Raw genomic sequence first — 27,280 nt, 5'->3', positions numbered from 1 at the left:
CCTGGCTGTAGTTTCTTTTATACCAATTGTACTTCTTATAGTCTGATCCTGCCTAACAAAGTCAGTTCAGCACCGAAATACCAGGCAATTCTACTCTGAACAAGGAAAACGGCAACCCCAGACAATCATTTTGGCATCCTTTGGGCTGGTCTGGTCCCCCCCTCTGGTCCCCCCTCTGGTCCCCAGGGTCATAATACAAATACATTAAGAAACAAAAGCAGTTTGCCAGAAACAAGCAACAGCTCAATGGCTTGTTCTATAGTCCGGTTACCATCTGGGAGTAGCTTCTTTTATCCCAATTGTGTTTTTTACAGAGGAAAATGTTCCTGAAGTATATCAGACTGATCTTGCCTAACAAGGTCAGTCCAGCACTGAAATACCAGACAATTCTCTTCTGAACAAGGGAAACAAGGGAAACAGCACCCCCAGATGATAGTTTGGACCTCGTCAGTGAGGTGCAGCCATATCCCTCTAGGCACATTGGCACATTGGGTAAGGACTCCATAACCAAAACTAGTATATAGGAGAGCACCCACATTTAAGCAAAAATTGGTGCCCAGTAAAGTGGTGATGTCCAGAAAGAGTAATAATAAATGCAATAATAAGAGTAATAATGGCAAAAATAAATCTAACATGTCCCCTTTAAGTTCATTTGGGAAGAAAGGTGTTTTTACATGTGGCAAAAAATGGTGCAACATGTGTAAATATATTACTCATGGGCACACCAGCTTAATATACCACACCACCGGGTAACAGTTCCCTATATCAAGCAGATTGTCATATGATTCTTCAGATGTTATATATGCTTTAAAGTGTGAATGTGGGTTACAGTACATTGGAAGAACCTGTAGGAAGGTTAGGGTAAGATGGAGTGAGCATCTTAGAAATGTGAAATCTAAATCTCTGAAACATAGTGTGCCTAGACACAATTGCCAAGAACATACCCCAGGGATCTGTAATTTAACAATTACCCTCCTTGAAAGTATTCCTTTTAGTCGTCTGTCCAATAGGTTCACTAGACTTAGACAAAGAGAGACCTTTTGGATTTATAAATTTAATACTTTTTTTACATCTGGTCTCAACGAAGTAATAGACTCAGCTGAGTTTGCGTGACCCCCACTAGTTTAGATATGTAACTCATAGTTGCACCCTACATTGTACTCCACATATGGTCACTTATTGTTACCATTTTATATTTAGTTGGTTCATATTATATTCATTTTATATTATTATGTATTGTTTTTATTTCCATTATTGTCTTGTATATGCAAACTGGACTCTCATAATTTTATCGTCACGCCTGCACAACGATATGTTTCTCAGCTATTGAGGCCTTGGCCATTCATTTGACAGATGTTTGTATACTATCTCTTTAAATCTTATTTGATATCCACATATCAGTATCACATGATTAGGTCACTTCACACATTACACATTTAGACCACATAAGGACACTATATACAGATAGACAGGCACTTCCACAGGTCCAATTCCATCTAGAATATTTACACCATTACTTGTTATATTTATATATCACTAGCATATTCACACATTATTATCTCAAGAGTTAAGGACTATGGGGCATATTTATCAAGGTCTGGCGGACCTGATCCGACACTGCGGATCAGGTCCGCCAGACCTCGCTGAATATGGCGAGCAATACGCTCGCCTTATTCAGCATTGCACCAGCAGCTCACAACAGCTGCTGGTGCAACGCCGCCCCTGCAGACTCGTGGCCAATAGGCCGCCAGCAGGGGGGTGTCAATCAACCCGATCGTACTCGATCAGGTTGTATTGTGGCGATGTGTGTCCGCCTGCTCAGAGCAGGCGGACAGGTTATGGAGCAGAGGTCTTTGTGACCGCTGCTTCATAACTGCTGTTTCTGGCGAGCCTGCAGGCTCGCCAGAAACACGGGGCATCAAGCTCCATTCGGAGCTTGATACATATGCCCCTATGAGTCCAATTATCGAGTTATACTGGATTAGATATTCTGTCCACAGTCACACATTAGTGTGATATATGATATATTCACATATATATATATATATATATATATATATATATATTCATTTTATAATATGCACTATTATTACATATTTAACTTCTACATCATTTATTTGCCTTTACTTAACACGTTTCCTAATAATTCCCTTTACATCATTTATTAAATTTTCATATTTTCAAATGTGAATCAACAGACTGGAAACACTGATTTATTACACTCAGTCCCAGTGGTTGACTTATTAATATCAGCCCCATTATTTTGGCTTCACATAGGGACCACACAAACATCCTCATCACGTTGGTTTTATATCATTAGCCCGTTTGACTTCATTGTAATTTGGGTCTGCCACTTAGGTGAGCTAGTGTGGGTGTAGCTTGGCACCTCACTTGGGTATTGGCCAATTAGTTCCTCCTTCCTGACCTTCACCGTATCGGGCCAGCTAATGGAGATGCAAATTTGGCGTCTAGAAAACTCTACATTATATTCAAGTAACTCACATGGATAGACCACAAAAAATACAAGTATGTACAAACACTAGTGATCTTAGATCATTGAGCACCGCATTACTGGTGCGCAGTACCTGCGGGTATTGTTGTGCACATACGATTGTTGAAATCTTAACCTGTATTCAGTAGAGCGTCTAAATATTACTCAATTGCAAACGTACTTTATAAACTCAGATTTTAATATTTTTAAACATAGTATCAGTATAGGTTTTGGCACTTATTTGATACAGGTGTGACATCTAGATGCTTATGAGACGAAGGGTTATTTGATTGGCCTGTGAGCTGATTGAAAGGGAGGGTTGTTTGTTTACATTGATTGGTAGCGTAGCCCTATATAAGGGTCACTTTTACACCATGTTTTTATGCCTGATGAAACGGTTTGTTCCCTGAAACACGTTGCATTATTGTACCATTGCACAGCTAAGCATGAGTTGTTTTTAACTTGGTTTTATACAATTTTTTAATAAATCTAATTCTGAAAGTTATAACGCTCATTGCTGAGTGCACGAGTGTGCTTTTGCTTATCCCAGAATTATCCTTGATGCGGATTCTCTGTATTGGGAGTTGAAACTTAACCAAGCCCTGTTACCAATCTGTGGGCCTCACCTCTGGGGATCCTGGTATCTGCTTGTGTTCAGCTAGCTGGTCTGCTGCAAAAAAACAGCCTGCTTATATTGGCACAAGAGAGTGCCCTTGCACAATGTGAGTACCCTGTGTCTCCTGTCCATTTATGTCAAGCTTGTTATACCGATTCACACATATGGCGCCTCTTTCCTTCCTTGTGTTTTTTACAGAGTGGTCTAAAACTAAAAAGGCCACCGAGCAAAACAAGAGCTGCTTTTGTGTTTTAACCTAAAAAACCCGAAACTGCACTAGCAAGTTAGATAATTGTATTATTGCGCATTTAGGTATCTTTAATTAGTTTGTTATAACATTATGGGCTAGATTACAAGTGGAGCGCTAATTTACTGCATACGGGCGAATTTGCCCCTTTACGGGTGCACGATAAATAACCAGCCATTTCAAATGCTCAAATAGGCACTGAAAAGTTTCTATGGGAACTGTGTGTTCTCTATAAATATATATTTATGTGTTAACCCTTTTGTGTCTGGTCTAAATTGTCTACACCGGAAAACAACATTCCTATGTAAACAAATTAAAATCACGAGATTGTGCATACGATTGCGAGATTTCAATGATGGGATCGGGCCAGGGGCTCGTCCCTGTGATGCTAGGCACACCCTCCATGCTGCGATCCCATTTAGGAAGCGCTGTTGGCTTCAGTACAGCCAAATGGCTAGGACATTCCAGCGGCACTAAAGCCCAGCACAGTTAGGATGGCAGGGAACGTCCTAACGGCAGCAAAAGGTTAATATGTGTATATACACATATAAACACATAAATATATACTTCATATTAAGATATACTTAAATCTTCTGCCCATCGCTGTGCTTCGTACACCCTTTGCTGCGCTAGGTTCTCATGTTGTGTCTGACAGCATGAGAACGAGGCTCCCATTGGAGCCTATGGAAGCGCGCTTTCCTGAGAGCAAAGCTTCTGTGTAATGCGAACGTGAGGTCGTGTTCGTATTGCACCTATCTTGTAATACCAGCACATATTTGCGTGCACTGGGATTACTAAGTGGAGTGCAAATATCGCTTTTGCAAAAGCGATATTTTGCGCTCCACTTGTAATCTAGCCCTTTATCAGTAAGAAGTAGACAACCAAGCAGTATCTGATTAATGTATCATTTTTAATACCAATAACAACAATCATATAAACCAACTACCTTTTTAAAGCTATAAAAAGTAAAACAGAAGGGAAGTATCCTCCACCAATCTGTAAGAGAGATAGATAAGGCCTAAATATACAAAGCTATAGCTCTATACTCTATATTAGCCATGTTTACATAGATCATATAGTAGCAGCACTAGCTATAGCATTAGTGTATGTAACAATCAGCCATTATTATAAGGACTCCATACTAAACTGACTCTGACATCCGCCGCAATACATAGCAGCTATATTCATTGCTGTACTTGATATATTTTCTGAATCCAGTATTATTAACATTAGATTTACTGGAACATTTCAGTCTAACCCTGTATAGCGGTGGGAGACGAGTTCAGGATGCCACTCTAACTTACTTCTAGCTAACTGCACCCTCTGTAACTATGCCCATTTCTGTTTCACGAACCACCTAACAGATTAAATTTACATTGATAATTTCACTCAGAAGGCTATGCCAGCCAACCTGTAGAGTGGCAAACGTGTACACATATCGAGTGGGCAGTATTTACTAGCTAAGCTAATGTCTAGAGATCACTAGATATGAGTCACTTACCAACCATGTGTATATTATTATAGCGCTGTTTCTAGTTAAACTCTCAATGTGCTTATCTTAACATAACCTGATCACTCACTCTGCTTACTAATTTTTGACATTTCTACTGTGGGTGCCTAAGAGTGATTTTAATGTTCACTTTCCTATTTTAAAGAGTGTGTCCTTTTTTGTGACCTAATAAATGTCATATTTTAATTTAGTTTAATCCCCTCATTTATGTATTGTTGTCAACTTTCCCCTTGATCTATTCAGCTAAACAGCTGTCAATTGTACACTGTTTCTTCACTCAGTCTGCAAACTGTTATACTCCAATTAACCCCTTGAGTGCTATAAATGTAGTCTTTGTTAAAGAGTTGGTCTCTCCACTTCTCTTTATATCCTTATAAGTAGTAACTACTACACAGCACCTCTATCCCCAGTCCAGACTAACAATTACAAGTTATATATAAAAGATGAAAAAGGGAATAAAGGGTTATTCACAGTAGTGCCATTGGTTTTACTTTAGCTTTAATAACAAGTTTATATTTGCAGCCCCAATTTTTGGAAAAAATATGGCCATCACATTTATTTATATTATAGAGAGTGCTATTTACATTAGGTATCATAAGTTAAACTATTTCTACAGTTGGATGGAAATCTTTTCCAATCTCCCAATAATGTCATCTGGGTTCCTTTACATAATATACCAAAGAACTGACTCACAATTTTTAAATAACTTTTTTATTTTGGCTGCTGTTGTATTTGTTGTTAATACCGAAATTTTGGGTCGATTCCAATCTAGTCAATTGTTCATATTTTCTGCTCCCTAAACGCCCTTATATGTAATTGGAGCAATCAAAATGCAAATGATGTGTTTTCATATCTGATATGTAAAAGTCACACTTACAATGCATGGAGAGCATAGAAAACAGCAAGCACAGTCCACCTGGCTTAAAAGTATCAACAACAAAATGGACAGGTCAAATACAACAGTGAAAAGCACTTGCTAAATGTTCAACACCCAGAGATGAACCAAGAACACTTGAAAAAAATGATGATAAATGATAACGATATCAGTCTCCAATCTGTGCATGCTCAGAGTAAAAAAAACAAGATGGCGCTTCCCATGCCAACAACTATGGCCCTTCTTGATAACGATTGACCCTGCCAAATAAAACATTATAATAAATGATCACCACTGATTAAATGTAAAAATACAAAGAAAACATCTACAATATATCAACAATTGCTACATGCAGAGAGAGAGAGAGGTGAGTGCCAGAAGAGGAGAGAATTGTGGATCTCCCAATGAATATGTTCAGTAGTTATCAACCTTGGCTGTTTTTGTAAGATTCTGATTGTTTTGATTAAAAAATAAATAAAGGCTGTTCCACTATTTTATATACAGTATATATATAGAAGAGGAATTTCGAAAAGTTTGGGATTGAGTCCTTAATTTTGAGAACCACAGGATAATTGTTGAGTGGTATATATTATGCATACTAAAAGTTTACATATTGGGGGACACTTCCGTGCGGCGGCCATGATGGTTGCTTCTTTCACAGGCTGAGTGGAGGACTCAATAAATCTGCTGCTTATCGGTCGCAAGATTAGCTATCTGTAATCATATATAACTAATTTGGATTCTACTCCTCACGCTTATTTGTTTGATACCAAAAGTTACTATTTCCTCAGCCCTAAAGAACTGGAACGGTGTGGTTGGCAGTGGTGGCCTAGTAATAGACCGGACCTTACCTAAACCCCCCCCCCCCCCCCGGTAATCTAGACAGAACAGCTTGTATGCTGTATAACTTCTTCTATCTCAATTAAGTAACCGACATACTACGAAGTATTATACTTTAGGCTGCATTGGGCTCCGAAGTATAGAGTTACTGTTTCACGTGTCTGCATAATGAAGTCCAAAATAAAACTACGAGAGAAAGATATCTACACCTTGCTGGAGGAGCATTTCTTACAGAACACAGAGATCGCGAGTTTGGCAAGCAGCAAGGGAATTCTAGAATATGACATTGCTCCCCAGACATCAATATCCATACCTGAGCTCAATGACTGGATCAGCTTCCATGAAGGAGAGGTAATGCCTTGCCTGGGACCTCAGGCTGCAGTAAAAAGTTTCCCTGGATCAGACATATCTTTCTCACTAGGGTTAGCAACTTGCTTCCAGCCTATACTCCTAACTGCTCTATCCTTACTACTGCCCATCAAATCAGGACTGTGCCACGAAAGCAAGAGGCTAGATGTCCCTATTAAGGCTCTGAAAGCTGGTGTTGGGTAAGATGGCACCTTTTCTGTGTCCCTATAATCTCTTAAAAATTACCCACTAAGAGTTACTACGATGCTTCCCTACGTGAAGGAACTTTCAATGAGGACCATGTGGTCTGAAGGCTTAAGTTCATTGTTGATCTTAAGATCTAACTTCTAAGATGATTGTCACTTGTTGCTGTTCATTTCAGCCTGCTTGATCAGTTGGAAAACCGCATCAATTTCATTGCTTTATTTTTGCCCTATTTACAGTTTTATTGTATACATGTAAGCTTTGCTTACTAACATTTGCTCCTTTGTGATTAGTACCTTTTGAGGGCTGAGATAGGACAATATGTATGTTAGACCTCCCCACTTGTTGGGGCTGTGTAAAAATGCAAAGAGTACATTCCCCACAGTTTAGTAACAGGCCCGCTAGCCAGGGTTGCAACTCCTATTCGTTACTAGAGATCTAGAAGTAATTATAGGCCCAAAGCTGAGCCTCCTTGCTTTATTCTGAAGGTGAAGTAAAATAGAGTTCTAGGGCTTATTATACTCTCTTAGTACATTCTGTATCATATAAGATAGATGACCAATTTAGTTAACAACTATTTGGGGCTTAAACAGTAGTTTAACACTGTTTTAATTTGGTTGTAACCTAGATCCTGCAGACAATTTGCATGCCTGAGAGACTCCCAGTGAACAGGAATGTTTATAACATTTTGGGATTATTGAGTTAGAGGGACTTTGATCAGATAAGCTTTAGCCATACAGGTATTTGGGATACTAAATAATAATTGTTGTTTACTGTTCCTACTAAGAGGTATACAACCTGGATGTTCATTATCATATGATACATTAGGGTAGAAATGTGGTATATTACACTATGATTGTTGGTTTCTAAGGGAATATACTCTATACCTTTATTGTTTGTTTTGTACCTGTTATACATGCATATTTTACTTCTATCCTTTTACCAGTGGACTGACGGGGACAGTTAAAAGTCCTTTGGCATTCATGGCACAACATGTTTCACAATAAATAATATTGCCTTAATATTAAGGGCAGACCTTTATAAACTTCCCTTTAGTTTATGCCACTATAAGCTCTCTTTTTATGAGGAATGCTAAGGTTATTTACTACACCCAGTCACCCAGTCAACAGTGCAAAGATCCTCTAACTAAATAATGATATCAAAAGGTTAGTGATCACCATACTGATATCTTACTGAATTGTATCTTCCTTTTCCCACAATATATATTTCTGAAATCCTCCTTTTTAAACAGATCATGTAAACTGTATCAGGGTTGGTTGATCTTGGCATAATCCCTGAGACCTGTGACGGAGTATAAATTGTGAGGTAGAATATAACAGTTAAGAAAATTAACCTTGTGTTAAGCCGTTGCCTAAATAAATAAGTCTATGCCTTCATTTTTAGAAAGACGCTATATTTGAAAATGTAGAATATTAGGTATGCCTCACTAAAGACTACTTGCTTATATTACCCCCTAGACTTCTCCTGCTAGAGATTGGATTAGAATTAACACCCTTCAGCAAACATTCCCATTGTATATGCTTCTTATCAGCAGTCTCATAAGTGCCAAATACATAGGCTCGCCAGAAACAGCAGTTATGAAGCAGCGGTCACAAAGACCGCTACTCCATAACCTGTCCGCCCGCTCTGAGCAGGCGGACAGACATCACCGGAAATCAACCCGATCGAGTACGATCAGGTTGATTGATACCCCCCTGCTGGCGGCCCATTGGCCGCGAGTCTGCAGGGGCGGCGTTGCACCAGCAGCTCTTGTGAGCTGCTGGTGCAATGCTGAATACGGCAAGCGTATTGCTCGCCGTATTCAGCGAGGTCCGCCAGACTTTCTTAAATAGGGGCCATAATGTTGATTATCTTTTATTATATATTATATTCTGGGTCCAAGAGTGGCCCACTTTTTTTATTTTATTTTTTTTATTTTACTTCTCCCCTGAAATTCCCCCAGTATGTAATAGCTCTCTCCTCAGGGGTCCAATAGAGACCTCTATTTGCCATTAGGGGAAATTATCTTTTAAATCAACATATTTTATGGGGACATATATTAATAAAAAAATACTCGAGGTTCAGTACTCCTTGGTATTATTGGGCAATGTTTCTAATCTTACTCTGATGTTGTAATACTTGGGGAGTCATTTTGATTCCCTTCTTATATGTATTTGTGTTCTTTTCTTGAGATTCTGTAAGGTATCTTGCCTGTAATGTTAATTTCATAACCTCAATAAAGAAAAAAAAAAGAAAAAAAAAACCTGAACCAAAAATGGGCCGGCTCCTAAACTTACATTTCTGCTTTTTCAAATAAACAAACCAAGAGAACTTAGAAAAATTGATAAAAGGAGTAAATTAGAAAGTTGCTTAAAATGGCATGCTCTATCTGAATCATGAAAGAAAAAAAATTGGGTTTCCTATCCCTTTAAATCAGTGGTCATATTTATACAGTGTCATTTCTTGCTTAGTAAATGTGTAATTTAAGTAAGCTCTGTGAATGCTTAAATTACATGCTGTGTGCATCAGCTTTAAATATAACCATGATCCTTAACATGAAACAAGATCATAATTTACACAGCGCTCTCTTCTTTGCTGTCAGCAGTGGCATAATAGATCTCAATTTCACTACATTCCAACACTGCCATAACATCCTAGACAGGATATTGGCTCTTGGGTGAAATGATTACATCAGCATCTTTATCTTTTCTCACAGCCTTAACATATTTTACATTGCATACTTTTTAAAACCACTGTAGATAATTGTATGTTATATGTTAATATTATTTACTGGGTGGCTACAACTGTTATGGGTTTAGTTTAGCACATGGTTTTTAATATGTATAAGAAGCAAATACAAACCTTTAAAATACAATACCAAATTATATTTTATTTATTAGTCTCTTATTTATCTTAACTTCAAAACCTTTTGTTTTGTTTTGTTTATAAATTAATACAATAGCCAATACTATTCTAAAGACTACAATAACTGAAATAAAGTAAGACTGGTAATCACCCTAATTATATTCCATATAACATCTTTGATTTAATTACCAAAACTAGGCAATAGCATAGAATAAACTGAAGATGGCATTTCTGATTGGTGATTGGATTGTAACACAGGTTTTAAAGGGAGAGTAAACACCTTGATATTTTTATAGAACATGTTTAGTTATGTATAGTAAAACATAATTGGAATATAATTTCATTATTTGTTTTGCCCCCTTTTCATGTAATTTAGCTCAGAAATTGAGGACTTATCGTGTGAAATACACAATACAGACTTTTTAAAAGGATAACCATACTACATAGTTTTCCTTCTTTACTTTAACTAATAACAACTGCTAAACAATGCACTTTCTTCTAACATTATGATTGTAGCCTTGCTGTCTGCAAACTCAAGCCCTGATTGACTCCTCTGAATTAGGAAAATAGTGGGTGGAGTTTGGCTATTGCAAAACAATTGCAGAAAACAAGATATTCATTTGTTTTAAAACTTTTAGACTTGGTTGATATGTTATTCTATATCAACACTACAGAAATGTTGTGTAATTACAAGATGTTCACTGACTCTTTAAAGGCAGCTGGACTCCAAGTATGTTATGCAGAGTAAATTATTTTATTGACGAAAAATATATTTAAATTATTGTTGGAGAAAATATAGTTATTATGTTTAATTTTTTTTACTTTTTTAAAAGTTCCATACAATCTACATCATTTTTTAAAAATAAAAATCTGGTGTAATTTAAAGAACATTAAGCTCATGTTTATTTTGTTGCATCTAAAAGAAGCCATTTTATAATGTATTATAGTTTTTGTTTTCTGGCAAAAAAATAAATAATATATATATTTTAATATATTTATGGTGTGATTTTTATAACACAGACAAGTTGTGCACAAAACATGCACTTCTGATTAGTTTCAGTATTATACAATTTTAACCATTTTAATGTAAACTGTTCGTGCAAAAACAACAAAAAAAACATCTTGTCATTTTCCTGTTTATAAATATATTTTTGTGTGGCATCTTATTGGCAGGAACCAAGAGAAGTAAAAACGGGGGGAAAGGTTATTATCAGTTACTTCAGATCAAAATTGAGAAAATTTGCTTCTGAAAAGATTAATAATAACATACTTTTATAGTAGATGAAAATCACTTTGAAGAGTTAGGAAAGAGTGTTTAAAAGTGTTTGTCTACTGTATGTGAGGGAGGAAGATGTTTATTTTTTGCTACATAGAGTCACTCACGGAATAGTAATCCTTAATTATTGTTCATATTTGGTAGCACTGCTTATAAAGAATCCTTCAAACCATGTTTGGATAGCAAAGATATAAAAAAAAATTTTATTATCTGAGCTGCAAAATATGAGTCATGGTTTAATAGCAGTTAAATAAAATATAAATAATACACAGTTACTTGCATGCAGAGATTTTTTTAAAATATATTTTATATATAAAAATATATATTTATAAATTCTATAATTTATAATTATATATATATATATATATACATACTGTGTGTGTGTGTATATATATATATATATATATATATATATATATATTATATTTAATTGCAATCAATTGATAGCTGTTCTTATTTGTATTTCTATTTTAAATCATGCATAAGTATGATAAGCATATAAAAAATATATACGTGATATTTTTAAAATTGACCAGTTTAAATGCAAAAAACAATGATAAACTGACAGATGAAGAGTATTATTTTTATTATCATTTATTTGTATAGCGCCGCCAAATTCCGTAGCGCTGGGTACAATGATAGGGGTATACCATGAAAAGGATTTGTGATAAAATACAAAACATAACAAAACTAAACAAATCTAGTACAATAGGAAGAGGGCCCTGCTCAGGAGAGCTCACAGTCTACAGGTTTAGGGTGCAGAGATATAAGGTTGGGGTAGCTTGTTACATCAGTTGTAGTTGCAGTAGTGAGTCAGGCAGTTCATGTATTAGTTTGGTTTGGATGAGGGATGGAGGAGAGCTGCTGCGCCTCTCTGAATAGGTGAGTTTTCAAGGAGCGTCTGAAGCTATACACGGTTTGAGACAGTCTTATGGAGCGGGGTAGAGAGTTCCAGAGGACAGGAGCAGCATGTGCAAAGTCTTGGAGGCGGGAGTGGGATGTAGAGTTAACAGGAGTGGAGAGACGTAGGTTAGAGGTTGATCGAAGAGGACGAGATAGGGGAATATTTCACGATGAGAAAGAAAATATAGTTAGGTGTTAGACTGTTGAGTGCTTTGTAAGTTAGGGTTAATACTTTAAATTGTATTCTGGAGTGTATGGTGAGCCAGTGTAGAGACTGACAGAGTGGAGCAGCTGATGTAGATAGGCGACTTAGGTGGATGAGTCTAGCAGAAGCATTCATAATAGATTGGAGGGAGGAGAGGCAGTGTTTTGGAAGGTCATTTAGGAGTAGATTGCAATAATCAATGCGTGACAAATGAGGGAATGTATAAGTATCTTTGTACTGTTTTGAGTAAGGAAGGGACACATTCTGGAAATGTTGCGTAGGTGTGAACGGCAGGATTTGGTAAGTGCTTGTATATGTGGGTTGAATATGAACTCTGAGTCTAGTGTGACCCCAAGACAGCAGACCTGGGGTGAGGAAGTATAGTCTCCAATCATCAGAGAAATTTCAGGTGTTGGATGTCTCGAAGAGGGGGGGAATAAGAAGCAGCTCAGTTTGGAGGTAGTGTGAAGACATCCAAGAGAAAATAGAAACATAGATATTGACGGCAGATAAGAGCCATAGGCCCAGCAAGTCTGCCCGATATTACCTAACAGTATAAACGTATCTAGTTTGTAGTATAGCCTTATGCTTGTCCCATGCATTTTTAAAGTCCTCCACAGTGTTTGTCGCTACTACCTCTTGAGGAAGTTTATTCCATAAATCAATCACTCTTTCTGTAAATAAGTGCTTCCTCAAATTACTCCTGAATCTACTACCCTTTAGCTTGAGATCATGCAAATTGCAGAGAAGCAGTTGGAAATCTGGTTGAGTAAAGAGGGAGAGATATCAGGAGAGGAAAAATAGATTTGGGTATCATCAGCATATTAGTGGTACTGGAATCCAAAGGAGGCTATAAGTTTTCCATGGTAGGCTGTATAGAGAGAGAAAAAGCAAGGGGCCCAAGAAAGAGCCTTCCGGTATTTCAACTGAGAGAGGCATAGGATCGCAAGATATGTTCTTAAAGGAAACTGAAAATGAGCAGTTTTAGAGATATGAGGCAAACCAGGAGAGGGCTGTGTCTCGGATGCCAAATAAATATCGTATTTTTAAGAGGAGAGGATGGTCGACTGTCAAAAGCAGCGGATAGGTCAAGAAGAATTAGTAAGAAGTAATGGCCTTTTGCTTTAGCTGATAACAGTTTGTTACTTTAGCAAGAGCAGTTTCTGTTGAGTGTTTAGAACAGAACCCAGATTGTAGTGGATCAAGTAAGGAGTTAGTTGTGAGAAATTGAGTTAGCTGATTATGGACCAGTCGTTCCAATAATTTTGAAGCAAAGAGAAGTAAGGAGACCGGTCGATAGTTAGAAGGCATGACGGGGTCAATTTAGGATTGGTATGATTGATGCATGGTTGAATGTATCAGGAAATTCGCCAGCGGTGAGAGATTGGTTAAAGAGATGAGTTAGGGTAGGGGTTAGTGAAGCAGAGAGAGAGGGAAGGTCGTGAAGGAATAGGGTCAAGTGGGCAGGTTGTGAGATGAGCCAAGGATAGGAGTACAGAGATTTCTTCCTCTGTTACAGGAGGGAAGTAGCATAGAGTTTTTTTAATAGAAGGGGTGGGTAGGATTGCTGGGTTTGAGGGGTGTGAGGTGCAGATATCTTTCCTAATGGTGTCAATTTTATTTTTGAAGTGATCAGCAATAATCTGAGCAGTGAGGTTGGTAGTGAGCGGAGGTGCAGGCAGACGTAGATGGGAGTTAAAGGTTGAGATGACACAAGGGAGGAAAAATAGACTTGTTGTAGGACTTAAGGATGAATTTATATTGCCGGAAATCAGCACAGGTGCGTGATTTTCTCCACTGCCGTTCAGCAGCCCGTGAACATCGCTGAAGATATCTGGTCTGTTTGGTGTACCGTGATTGATGGACAGCGAACAGTGGAGGGTGCAGCTTTGTCAAGTGTTGATTTTAGTGCCAAATTATACTGTAAAGCCACATGGTTTGGGAAAGAGAGGGATGAAATGTCAGAGAGCAGAGGATTCAGTTGAGTGGAAAAGTCTGTGAGATACAAGTCATTTAAATTCCTGTAAGGTAGCAATTTATGGGGGTCTTGCAAAGATGTAGCAGGTAGAGTAAGAGAGAAAGTTAGTAGATTGTGGTCACAGAGAGGAAAGGGGAAGTTAAGGAAGTTTGAAACGGCACAGAGATTAGTGAAGACCGGGTCTATGAAGTTACTTTTACAGTGGGTTGGAGATGTTGTCCACTGGGACAGGCCAAAAAAGGTTGGTAAGGGATATAAGTTTAGAGGCAGCAGGCATGTTAGGTTTATCAACGGGTATGTTGAAGTCTCTTAAGATGAGAGAAGGGACATTACAAGAGAGAAAATGTGGAAGCAAGGCTTCAAAGTGGTCCAGAAATTGTGATGCTGGACCAGGGGGCTGATAGATAACTGCAACACGAAGAGCTAGAGGGGAGAAGATGTGGATAGCATGAACTTCAAAAGATGAAAAGGAAAGAGAAGGGGTGAAGAAATGCTATGAAAGGTACTGTGTGGAGACAGGAGAATTCCTACTCCCCCTCCTTGATTGTTTACTGGCCTGGGAGTGTGACTGAAGTGCAGAGCCGCCATAGGACAGAGAGGCTACAGCAGTTGTGTTAGAGGAGGAAAGCCAAGTTTCAGTGAGGGCTAACAGGTTAAGGGAACGTGAAATAAATACTGTAGGTCGTGAATAGATATAAGCTTATTGCATACAGAGCGTGCATTTCAAAGGGCACAAGAGAATTGGGGTGTACTAACAGGTGCAGTTAAATGAGGGTTACGTGGACAAGGTGTATGAGGTGTCATTTGGGGTAGTGAGCTGAGGGAAGCAGAGGGTAGACGTGGGTTAGGTGAGACATCCCCAGCTGCAAGAAGAAGAAAGATGGTGAGCGAAAGAAGATGAGAATGTGTCATATGTGAGTGTTTAAGTTTAGGATCAGTGAAGCATGTCTGGCTGAGGGATGTGACATAGGAATATAGTTAATGTGTGTGTGTTTTAGAGGGGGAAAGGTAGAAGATAAGGAGAAATATGAATTGTCTGAGTGCTGTTTGTGAAAGGAAGAGCTGTGACTTTAAGGAGAAGGGAGGAAAAGGTTAATGCAGACATTAGAAAATGTAGCATGTTTGCAGTTAATTTGGGAGATTTGAAAGTACTTTTTTTCTGTTGTCCACTCCTTTGTCTAACTCCCTTGTTATAACTCTCTACACTTATGAACTAGTTAACTCCCTTCTTACAGTATAACTCTCTACACTTATGAACTAGTTAGCTCCCTTGTTATAACTCTCTACACTTATGAATTAGTTAACTCCCTTGTTATAACTCTCTACACTTATGAACTAGGTAACTCCCTTGTTATAACTCTCTACACTTATGAATTAGTTAGCTCCCTTATAACTCTCTACACTTATGAATTAGTTAACTCCCTTGTTATAACTCTCTACACTTATTAACTAGGTAACTCCCTTGTGATAACTCTCTACACTTATGAACTAGGTAACTCCCTTGTTATAACTCTCTACACTTATGAACTAGCACACTTAGAAAACTGCACATGCGGCACTGATCTAACAAGCTAGGGGTATTCAATTTAAAGGTAATAAGTCACATGCTTCTAATTAGCAAAGGCCATAAATTACAGCAGGATCAAATAAGGCATGCAGATGACACCTTTCTTATCAAAGTGGAAGACAGAGAAATGAAAGTTTTTAAGGTAATAAAGACATACCATAGATACAGATTTGTAGGGGGAAAAGGTAGTTATATTGTGTAATGCACAGATAAAATGGATTCTGTCCTTATACACATACCTGGGGAGAGAGGAGAGAGCAGTGTAAGCAGGGTTTCAAATGTTCCAAATATGTTCCAATTCTATACCAGTTATTGTTCTGTATATTTTGTTATCCTTATATAATAACTCCCTTGTTATAACTCTCTACACTAAGAAAATAAAATGTGACCATATATTTTCTTGGAAAAATTATATAATAAGTAATGGAAATTACTTTTAAACACTACATAAATAGAGAGTGCACAGTCTTAATCATCCTTACTGAACATGGCTACAGCGTAGAAAAGAGTTTTCATTAAGACAAGAAGATACAACAAAATACAGGGAACAGAAATAATAGCGAACACTGCCACCTACTGACAGAACAGTATATAATACATAGACAGTATTCTCATAGCGGTTGTTGTAATAAATATGAGAACACTATTCTAACAATATGGAAAACATGTTTTGTAAAAGAATTTAACATATTAGTATGGTTATAAAATAACAACACTTTATCATCTTTTACTTTTTAGATACAAAAACGTTGAAAAACAAGCAGCTGAAGAATATGCAAAGGAAATAAAAAATAGGACCATATACAAAGAAAGAAGTAAGCCCTGTTTTGATGTGGATATCCCAGAATCAGAACCAACCTCCACAGATTTTACCAAAGATACTTGTGTAACTTCCATAGAGGTTCCCTGTGAAAGTCCCTGTGATGATTTTGTTAGTAAGTATGATGATAAAGATATTATAAACGCAATCATAGTACAAGAAATAGGCATATAAAATTACATGTTCTCTTGTCCTAAACAGATTGTTTTCTGGAAATGGAAAGGAAATGGAAACTCCTAGATTGATTGGTCTTAATTTAAAGCAATATTCTGTTTTCGACAAAATACTAGTTTGTAAATAGGTAAAGTTTTGTAAATGCAATGTAAAGTTTTTAAACGGTAGGTCAGTTATTTTCTTTGCATTTTTTTTATTGTTAAGAATGGATGTTCACATTTTTTTAGGGGGGGCATTCTTCAAATACTTTGGAGATTCATGTTAAAATATAGCTTATCTGTTGTACACCTTGAACATTTTAGAATTTGCACAAATCTATAACAAACAATGATAACATGCTGCTGATTAATAGTTAAATTGACAGTATTACAGAACATATATATATATCAGTAAAACCTCTAACAAAAATAAGATGATCAACATGAGATTTTAATCCCTTCAGCCTTAGTTTTATGTGACACCATTGTTGTGAATTGCTGGTTTAGAAAAAATAAATAAAATATATATATATATATATATATATATATATTTATTTTTTCAGGACTTCTTTCTAAATGAAGCACATTTTATTAAGATTATAAAGTATTTCTAATACCCTCTTTTTTTCTACTTCTCTCATTGCCCCCCTATTCCAGAGCATTAGAGCAGGCAATGCAAAAACTTCAAATTCAGCTTGGTTGGTATTTAGCTTTTTTCAATCTCTGGCATTCTAATGAATTGGAAACTATTTTCTAAGGATGCTTGCAAAGGTTTTTCCATAGACCTTATCCAAAATAACATTACAACACTGAAAATAACATGAAGAAGGACACACGATATGCCATTTGTGAAAAGGCCAAACTGGGTTTCAAAGAGACTCTGGGGTAGATTTATCATACCCCGGGCGGACATGATTCTCTATAGCATACTCTGTCTGCATTTAACATTGCACAAGCAGTTCTGGTGACTGCTTGTGCAATACTGCCACCTGCAGATTTGTGGCCAATCAATCCGATCGTATTCGATCGGGCGGATTGATGTCCGCAGCCTCAAAAGGCAGCGGACGAGTTAAGGAGCAGCGGTCTTAAGACTCGTGCAAAAAAACAGAGGCATTGGGGCTGCTACAGAGATTGGTAAATCGGCCCCCAAGACTACTGAAATAGAAAGGTGCAGACAGGATGTGTATAGCAATACTACAGCCTTTAAGTACTAGTGGAATTTATCCAAGGAGAAGCCACTATATAAAACATTTAAAAACTGAGTTGTTTGATGAAGTGGTATAGACTTTTTCAAATGGAAAGGAATGTTAAAGGGAAATTAAACAGTAAATACATGCTAGACATGTTGATTTATTCAAAGCAAAGATTAGCCTTAGAATAATATGTAGATGTATTTTTTATAATTAGATTAGTTGTTTTGAAAATCTAAGTGTAAAGATTTAGTTTCTTTAGTTTCTAATGAGCGCTGCCATGTTTGAACTAATTTCTTTTTACCTCTGTTTGTGCAAACAAAGCTGTGTGGAATCTCTTTTAGATTATTCTATGTTCCACACAGCCTCGTTTGCACAGTCTGTTGTATTGCTTGTTTTATATTTGTCCCTAAATGTCTTCAGCAGGGCAAAATGAATGTCCACAGGACTACATGTTCTACCAAACAAATAGCACTTTTAGCACATTCGCCCATCCCTACTGATGATCTAATACTAATATAAACTACCTTAGGGTTATTTTATTTATTTATTTATTTATTTATTTACACAAAAACCACAATTAATTTGAACTAATGTATAAACACAGTAAACAAATATTATTTCTTTTTGTTAAATGTTTTAGGTAAAACTACCTTAGGGTAACTCTCATAGAAAAAGAAATTTTAAATACACTTTGCCAAAAAGTTTTAATTGAAAATTATTTATCGACCTCTGACTTATGTTTTCAGCCAGTTCTTCCACTTCTGATGCCAAGAGTGAAGAGGAATGTGAACAAGAATCAATAAGGGAAAATCAGAAGGAGTATGAATGTGAAATAAAAGAAGAAGAATTAGAACAAGTTGAACAAATAAAGACTGTGGATGATGAGCCTGAACTAGATCACGTGCAGTACACAGAAGATCATCCAATGTTAAGTGAAAAAGAAAAGCATAATGAAGAATCTAATGAAAAGGATAATTGTTCTGCATCCAGTATTTCTTCTACAAGTAGCACTTTAGAAAGAGAGGAAAAGGGAGAGAAAAATTGTGAAAATGAAACAGGTAAAACGTATGGATTTGATTTTCTTGTACAATGCTGAAGGCCAATAAGATTGCTTATAAATCATGATTTATTATGTTTTTTGGATGTAGTCTTTGGTGTTCTCCTTTCCAAAAGGTTATTCCTAGAGTTCTTGCTTCTCATCCTACTTAGATGAATGCTATAGATCATGGAATTTCAACTAAAAGTTCTTGAGGTTCAATAATTTGTATTATTCAGCAAAATGATAAAGCCTTAACTTCTGCCTCTTTGTAGCCCTCAAGGACTGGAAGTGAGCACAATCAAGGGGTGCAAGGAGAATGTGAAAAAAAAAACAACAAAGTGAACTTTTTCAAAAGACCTGATTCCATATGTTAAATAACTATCCATCTATCTATATATCTATCTATATATCTATCTATCTATCATCTGTCTGTCTATCTACAGTCACAACTACTGGGAGATCAGCTAATTAATTCATTACACTGGCACATTTCCCCCAGTACCTTAACCCATAAGTATCATGACAAACAAGTTGCCCATTTCTATTTAACCTTATTGATGGCTTCCCACGGTAATCTACTCTATCCACAACACCACATAACACCTAAGCCTAATCCCTGTTCCTTAGCCGTTTTATACCCTACCATGCTTTAACATCCTCTCCCTAGACCCTTTTTCAGCATCTAAAGGAAACTTACTGGTACCAATATTTTTTTCTTCATTTTGTCTGACTCACTCAACCTTTTTAATTGCATTTCAATCCGTCTTTTTTTATGTCCCATCCCATCATTGTTTTTCCTTGGTGTCTCTTTGCTTTACTTGTGTCTGTACAGTGCCTTTCTTTCCTTTTTGGTATAAAGCATCTCTCTTTTGGAGGGTGAGATGGCTTAAAGGGATAGTTTAGTCATAATTAAACTTTTATGATTCAGATAGAGCATGCAATTTTAAAAAAAACGTTCTTATTTACTCATATTATCGATTTTTCTTAATTCTCTTGGTATTTTTATTTGAAAAAGCAAGAATGTAATCTTAGAAGCCGGCCCATTTTTTGTTCAGCGCCTAACTAGTGCATGAAGAACCAGGTGCTGAACCAAAAATGGGCCGGCTCCTTAGCATTACATTCCTGATATTTGAAATAAAGATACTAAGAGAACGAAGAAGAATTGATAATAGGAGTAAATTAGAACGTTTTTTTTAAAATTGCATGCTCTATCTGTATCATTAAAGTTGAATTTTGACTAGACTATCCCTTTAAGGTTTACAGTAAGTATAGTTAGTTGTAATAAACTCAGTTAGACCCATGTAATGCCTCATGATAGTTTTACTCATTAGCGGAGGACATTATCTGAGTTTTCTATAATTACTATGTGAATTTAGGCCATTACTTGTCTCTCACAAAGCTTTGATATGGCTCTTTTTAATTACCATTAATTCTAATACCCTTACCAAAGCCAAATAAAATATCATGTTCAGTTAAAACTAACAAACTTTAAAAAAGCCAAATAGTAACGTACATTAGTGAGCTGGATAATGTTTTTTTTAATTTTATTTATTTTTAGACATCCTGAAATTAATTACTGTGAACAAGAGAATGGCTTAGTGGGACAGTATAGAATGGGATAAACATATATTTTATATTTGATTATTAGTGTATAACAATATATGGATGTTTTTGCGGTATAACAGCTTTGTTTTTCTTTTCAGATGTATGGTCAGATACCAAAGAGATAGATGACCAGTGTGTCACAATACTTGATAATAAAAGATTTATGCTTGACATGTTGTATTCCAATACAAGGGAATCTGGGGACGAAGACAAAGAGACAGAGGATGAAGAGAAAGAAAAGAAAGTCGAAGTTGAAAATGAAAATGAAAAGTTAATTTATAATATTGCTGATAGGATTTCAATCTTACAACTTGATGAAAATATAAAGAATATTGAGGACAGTTTGGAGAGCCAGATATGTGGGAAAAACTACATACAATCAAACAGCTTGGAGGATAGTGAAAAGATTTTAGAGAAATCAGTGCAAGCAAGAAGAGAAACTGATCATATATGGGATCAACTAATAGCTGAACCAAAAGAACTTAGAATAAAAGATATGGATTTTACAGATCTGGGTGATGAGGATGATATAGATGTTTTAAATGTAGATCTGGATTCCAAAGATTCAACAGCAGTTCCACCACCTCCGCCACCACCAATGAGTTTTATGGGTATGCTTCCTCCACCACCCCCACCTATTTCAGGGTGCTTTGATATGATGCCACCTAGTATACTTCCTCCTCCCCTACCTTTTGCTAATCTTCAAGGTTGTTTTTCACCAAAGCTTTCAAGAAATGAAACAGTTTTTATGAAAAAGAAGAAAACTATACGCCTCTTTTGGGATGAAGTTCGGCCATTTGGATTTAATTCATTCCGCCACAAGCGTTACAAGGATTGTTTATGGTCCAAACTGGAGCCTGTAAAACTGGATACATCAAAACTAGAGTATCTTTTTGAATCCAAATCAAAGGAGTTACCCGTAACTAAGGTAAAAACTAATCTAAAACAATTTGTGTTTATGTTCTTAAGTGTTTTATAAACTATTAAAATATGCAAAGATTAATTTACTAAAATTAAACTTTAATGCATAATTAAGCCTCTACTAACCAAATAAGGGTTTGGGGTCAATTTAATATTTGCCGAATTAGGCCAATTCACCCTGTTTCCGCTCAAGCCTTCAGGCTCGCTGGAAACAGGAGTTAAGAAGCAGCAGTCTATAGACCGCTGCTCCTTAACTCATACGCCACCTCTGAGGTGGCGTACAGCAATCCGCCCGATCCTATACGATTGGGCTGATTGACACCCCCTGCTAGTGGCCGATTGGCCGCGAATCTGCAGGGGGCCGTATTGCCAAGCAGTTCACTAGAACTGCTTGAGCAATGCTAAATACGGACAGCGTATGCTGTCCACATTCAGCGATGTCTGGCGGACATGATATGCTACAGCGTATCATGTCCGCCAGACTTTAATAAATTGACCCCCTTAGATTTCAAGTAGAGCTTTTTCTTTTGCGCATAAACCATTATCACTTGATAGTTTGCATAACAAAACATATCAAAATGCTAAGGAAATAAAGGTTTTAAATTATATTTAACACTATGGTGTAGCTCTCGAGTGATATTCAAAGTGAATTTTACTGTAAACCCCCATAGAAGTCTATAATATGGGGGGATTTCAAATTTTTATCTAAAACCTAACAAGTTGCTGAATGTCAGAAAATAGGGGTAGAGTTATAGTTGAAGGGCCATTAAACACTAACGGCTAGATTTGGAGTTTTGTCGGTAACGACCCGAAAATCTAACACCGGCTTTTTTCTGGCCGCACCATAAAAATAACTCTGGTATTGAGAGTCCACATAAAGGCTGCGTTAGGCTCCAAAAAAGGAGCGTAGAGCATTTTTAACGCAGCTTCAACTCTCGATACCAGAGTTGCTTACGCAAGCGGCCAGCCTCAAAAACGTGCTCGTGCACGATTCTCCCATAGGAAACAATGGGGCTGTTTGAGCTGAAAAAAAAACTAACACCTGCAAAAAAGCCGCGTTCAGCTCCTAACGCAGCCCCATTGTTTGCTATGCGGAAACACTTCCTACGTATGCACCTAACACCCTAACATGTACCCCGAGTCTAAACACCCCTAACCTTACACTTATTAACCCCTAATCTGCCGCCCCCGCTATCGCTGACCCCTGCATATTATTATTAACCCCTAATCTGCCGCTCCGTAAACCGCCGCTACTTACATTATCCCTATGTACCCCTAATCTGCTGCCCTAACATCGCCGACCCCTATATTATATTTATTAACCCCTAATCTGCCCCCCACAACGTCGCCTCCACCTGCCTAAACTTATTAACCCCTAATCTGCCGACCGGACCTGAGCGCTACTATAATAAAGTTATTAACCCCTAATCCGCCTCACTAACCCTATAATAAATAGTATTAACCCCTAATCTGCCCTCCCTAACATCGCCGACACCTAACTTCAATTATTAACCCCTAATCTGCTGACTGGAGCTCACCGCTATTCTAATAAATGTATTAACCCCTAAAGCTAAGTCTAACCCTAACACTAACACCCCCCTAAGTTAAATATAATTTACATCTAACGAAATTAATTATCTCTTATTAAATAAATTATTCCTATTTAAAGCTAAATACTTCCCTGTAAAATAAATCCTAATATAGCTACAATATAAATTATAATAATATTATAGCTATTTTAGGATTAATATTTATTTTACAGGCAACTTTGTAATTATTTTAACCAGGTACAATAGCTATTAAATAGTTAAGAACTATTTAATAGCTACCTAGTTAAAATAATTACAAAATTACCTGTAAAATAAATCCTAACCTAAGTTACAATTAAACCTAACACTATACTATCATTAAATTAATTAAATACAATACCTACAATTACCTACAATTAAACCTAACACTACACTATCAATAAATAAATTAAATACAATTCCTACAAATAACTACAATGAAATAAACTAACTAAAGTACAAAAAATAAAAAAGAACTAAGTTACAAAAAATAAAAAAATATTTACAAACATAAGAAAAATATTACAACAATTTTAAACTAATTACACCTACTCTAAGCCCCCTAATAAAATAACAAAGACCCCCAAAATAAAAAATGCCCTACCCTATTCTAAATTACTACAGTTCAAAGCTCTTTTACCTTACCAGCCCTGAACAGGGCCCTTTGCGGGGCATGCCCCATAGAATTCAGCTCTTTTGCCTGTAAAAAAATAAACATACAATACCCCCCCAACATTACAACCCACCACCCACATACCCCTAATCTAACCCAAACCCCCCTTAAATAAACCTAACACTAAGCCCCTGAAGATCTTCCTACCTTATCTTCACCATACCAGGTTCACCGATCCGTCCTGAAGAGCTCCTCCAATGTCCTGATCCAAGCCCAAGCGAGGGGCTGAAGAGGTCCATGATCCGGCTGAAGTCTTCATCCAAGCGGGAGCTGAAGAGGTCCATGATCCGGATGAAGTCTTCATCCAAGCGGGAGCTGAAGAGGTCCATGATCCGGATGAATTCTTCTATCAACGGCATCTTCAATCTTCTTTCTTCCGGATCCATCTTGCAGACCTCCGACGCGGAACATCCTCTTCTCCCGACGCCTACTAGCCGAATGACGGTTCCTTTAAGGGACGTCATCAAAGATGGCGTCCCTCGAATTCCGATTGGCTGATAGGATTCTATCAGCCAATCAGAATTAAGGTAGGAATATTCTGATTGGCTGATGGAATCAGCCAATCAGAATCAAGTTCAATCCGATTGGCTGATCCAATCAGCCAATCATATTGAGCTTGCATTCTATTGGCTGATCGGAACAGCCAATAGAATGCGAGCTCAATCTGATTGGCTGATTGGATCAGCCAATCGGATTGAACTTGATTCTGATTGGCTGATTCCATCAGCCAATCAGAATATTCCTACCTTAATTCCGATTGGCTGATAGATTCCTATCAGCCTATCGGAATTCGAGGGACGCCATCTTGGATGACGTCCCTTAAAGGAACCGTCATTCGGCTAGTAGGCGTCGGGAGAAGAGGATGTTCCGCGTCGGAGGTCTGCAAGATGGATCCGGAAGAAAGAAGATTGAAGATGCCGTTGATAGAAGACTTCATCCGGATCATGGACCTCTTCAGCTCCCGCTTGGATGAAGACTTCATCCGGATCATGGACCTCTTCAGCTCCCGCTTGGATGAAGACTTCAGCCGGATCATGGACCTCTTCAGCCCCCCGCTTGGGCTTGGATCAGGACATCGGAGGAGCTCTTCTGGATGGATCGGTGTGATACCCGGTGAGGTGAAGACAAGGTAGGATGATCTTCAGGGGCTTAGTGTTAGGTTTATTTAAGGGGGGTTTGGGTTAGATTAGGGGTATGTGGGTGGTGGGTTGTAATGTTGGGGGGGGTATTGTATGTTTTTTTTTACAGGCAAAAGAGCTGAATTCTTTGGGGCATGCCCCGCAAAGGGCCCTGTTCAGGGCTGGTAAGGTAAAAGAGCTTTCAACTTTAGTAATTTAGAATAGGGTAGGGCATTTTTTTATTTTGGGGGGCTTTGTGATTTTATTAGGGGGCTTAGAGTAGGTGTAATTAGTTTTAAATTGTTGTAATATTTTTCTTATGTTTGTAAATATTTTTTTATTTTTTGTAACTTAGTTCTTTTTTATTTTTTGTACTTTAGCTAGTTTATTTAATTGTATTTATTTGTAGGAATTGTATTTAATTAATTTATTGATAGTGTAGTGTTAGGTTAATTGTAGGTAATTGTAGGTAGTTTATTTAATTAATTTATTGATAGTGTAGTGTTAGGTTTAATTGTAACTTAGGTTAGGATTTATTTTACAGGTAATTTTGTAATGATTTTAACTATTTTAGCTATTAAATAGTTCTTAACTATTTAATAGCTATTGTACCTGGTTAAAATAAATACAAAGTTACCTGTAAAATAAATATTAATCCTAAAATAGCTATAATATAATTATAATTTATATTGTAGCTATATTAGGGTTTATTTTACAGGTAAGTATTTAGCTTTAAATAGGAATAATTTATTTAATAAGAGTTAATTAATTTCGTTAGATTAAAATTATATTTAATTTAGGGGGGTGTTAGTGTTAGGGTTAGACTTAGCTTTAGGGGTTAATACATTTATTAGAATAGCGGTGAGCTCCAGTCGGCAGATTAGGGGTTAATGTTTGAAGTTAGGTGTCGGCGATTTTAGAGAGGGCAGATTAGGGGTTAATACTATTTATTATAGGGTTAGTGAGGCGGATTAGGGGTTAATAATTTTATAATAATAGCTGTGCGGTCCGCTCGGCAGATTAGGGGTTAATAAGTTAGGCAGGTGGAGGCGACGTTGAGGGGGGCAGATTAGGGGTTAATAAATATAATATAGGGGTCGGCGGTGTTAGGGGCAGCAGATTAGGGGTACATAAAGATAACGTAGGTGGCGGCGCTTTGCGGTCGGCAGATTAGGGGTTAATTATTGTAGGTAGCTGGCTGCGACGTTGTGGGGGCAGGTTAGGGGTTAATAAATATAATATAGGGGTCGGCGGTGTTAGGGGCAGCAGATTAGGGGTACATAGGGATAACGTAGTTGGTTGCAGTGTACGGAGCGGAAGATTAGGGGTTAAAAAATTTAAATATAGTGGCGGCGATGTGGGGGGACCTCGGTTTAGGGGTACATAGGTAGTTTATGGGTGTTAGTGTACTTTAGAGTACAGTAGTTAAGAGCTTTATAAACCGGCGTTAGCCCAGAAAGCTCTTAACTACTGACTTTTTTCCTGCGGCTGGAGTTTTGTCGTTAGATGTCTAACGCTCACTTCAGACACGACTCTAAATACCGGAGTTAGAAAAATCCCATTGAAAAGATAGGATACGCAATTGACGTAAGGGGATCTGCGGTATGGAAAAGTCGCGGCTGAAAAGTGAACGTTAGACCCTTTTTTGAGTGACTCCAAATACCGGCGGTAGCCTAAAACCAGCGATAGGAGCCTCTAACGCTGGTTTTCACGGCTAACGCCAAACTCCAAATCTAGGCCTAAATAAATCATTGCTTGAATGTTGTATTCTAACCAAAGATTAGCAGGAAAATAATTTGTACATGTATTTTTAAAATTATATTAGTTGTTTAAATATTGAAAAAAATAAGGCTAACATTCTAATGTCCATACAGCAGTGGGCACCACCATATTGTAATTTAGGTTACCTTTTCTGCTGAAGCCAATTAGGAAGGGTTATAAACTTACTTCCATGTTTAACATGAATTGGAAAGCCCACAATATTCAGAATTAAATTACAGGAGAACAAAATAAATAATGAAAGTATTTGCAAAGTTGTTTTACTACATGAAATTAAACAATTTATATTAAAGGGACACTGAACCCAATTTTTTTCTTTTGTGATTTACTCCTATTATCAAATTTTCTTCATTCTCTTGGTTTCTTTATTTGGTGAACAACCTGGGTTGTTCTTGCTGATTGGTGGATAAATTTACCCACCAATAAACAAGCACTGCCCAAGGATCTGAACCAAAAATTGGCTGGCTCCTTAGCTTAGATGCCTTCTT

The 27,280-nt window shown here is 37.2% G+C and overlaps 1 protein-coding gene across 4 annotated transcripts in view; it reads left to right on the top strand.

Moving 5' to 3' along the window:
• The window catches only part of FHOD3 (formin homology 2 domain containing 3), a 463,343-nt gene that overhangs the window by 368,968 nt on the left and 67,095 nt on the right, over nucleotides 1-27,280 (top strand). For all 4 annotated transcript variants that reach the window (XM_053714485.1, XM_053714483.1, XM_053714484.1 and 1 more), the window contains 3 exons: nucleotides 16,663-16,859; nucleotides 18,836-19,147; nucleotides 20,832-21,661. In XM_053714485.1, coding sequence (XP_053570460.1) covers nucleotides 16,663-16,859; nucleotides 18,836-19,147; nucleotides 20,832-21,661 — 1,339 coding nt within the window. The remainder of the gene's footprint in view (nucleotides 1-16,662; nucleotides 16,860-18,835; nucleotides 19,148-20,831; nucleotides 21,662-27,280) is intronic.

The sequence above is a fragment of the Bombina bombina genome, chromosome 5 (genome assembly GCF_027579735.1).
Source record: "Bombina bombina isolate aBomBom1 chromosome 5, aBomBom1.pri, whole genome shotgun sequence".
In the NCBI taxonomy this organism is placed as follows: Eukaryota; Metazoa; Chordata; class Amphibia; order Anura; family Bombinatoridae; genus Bombina; species Bombina bombina.
The sequence above is the reverse complement of the archived record's forward strand: the minus strand, read 5'-3'. Positions and strand labels throughout refer to the sequence as shown.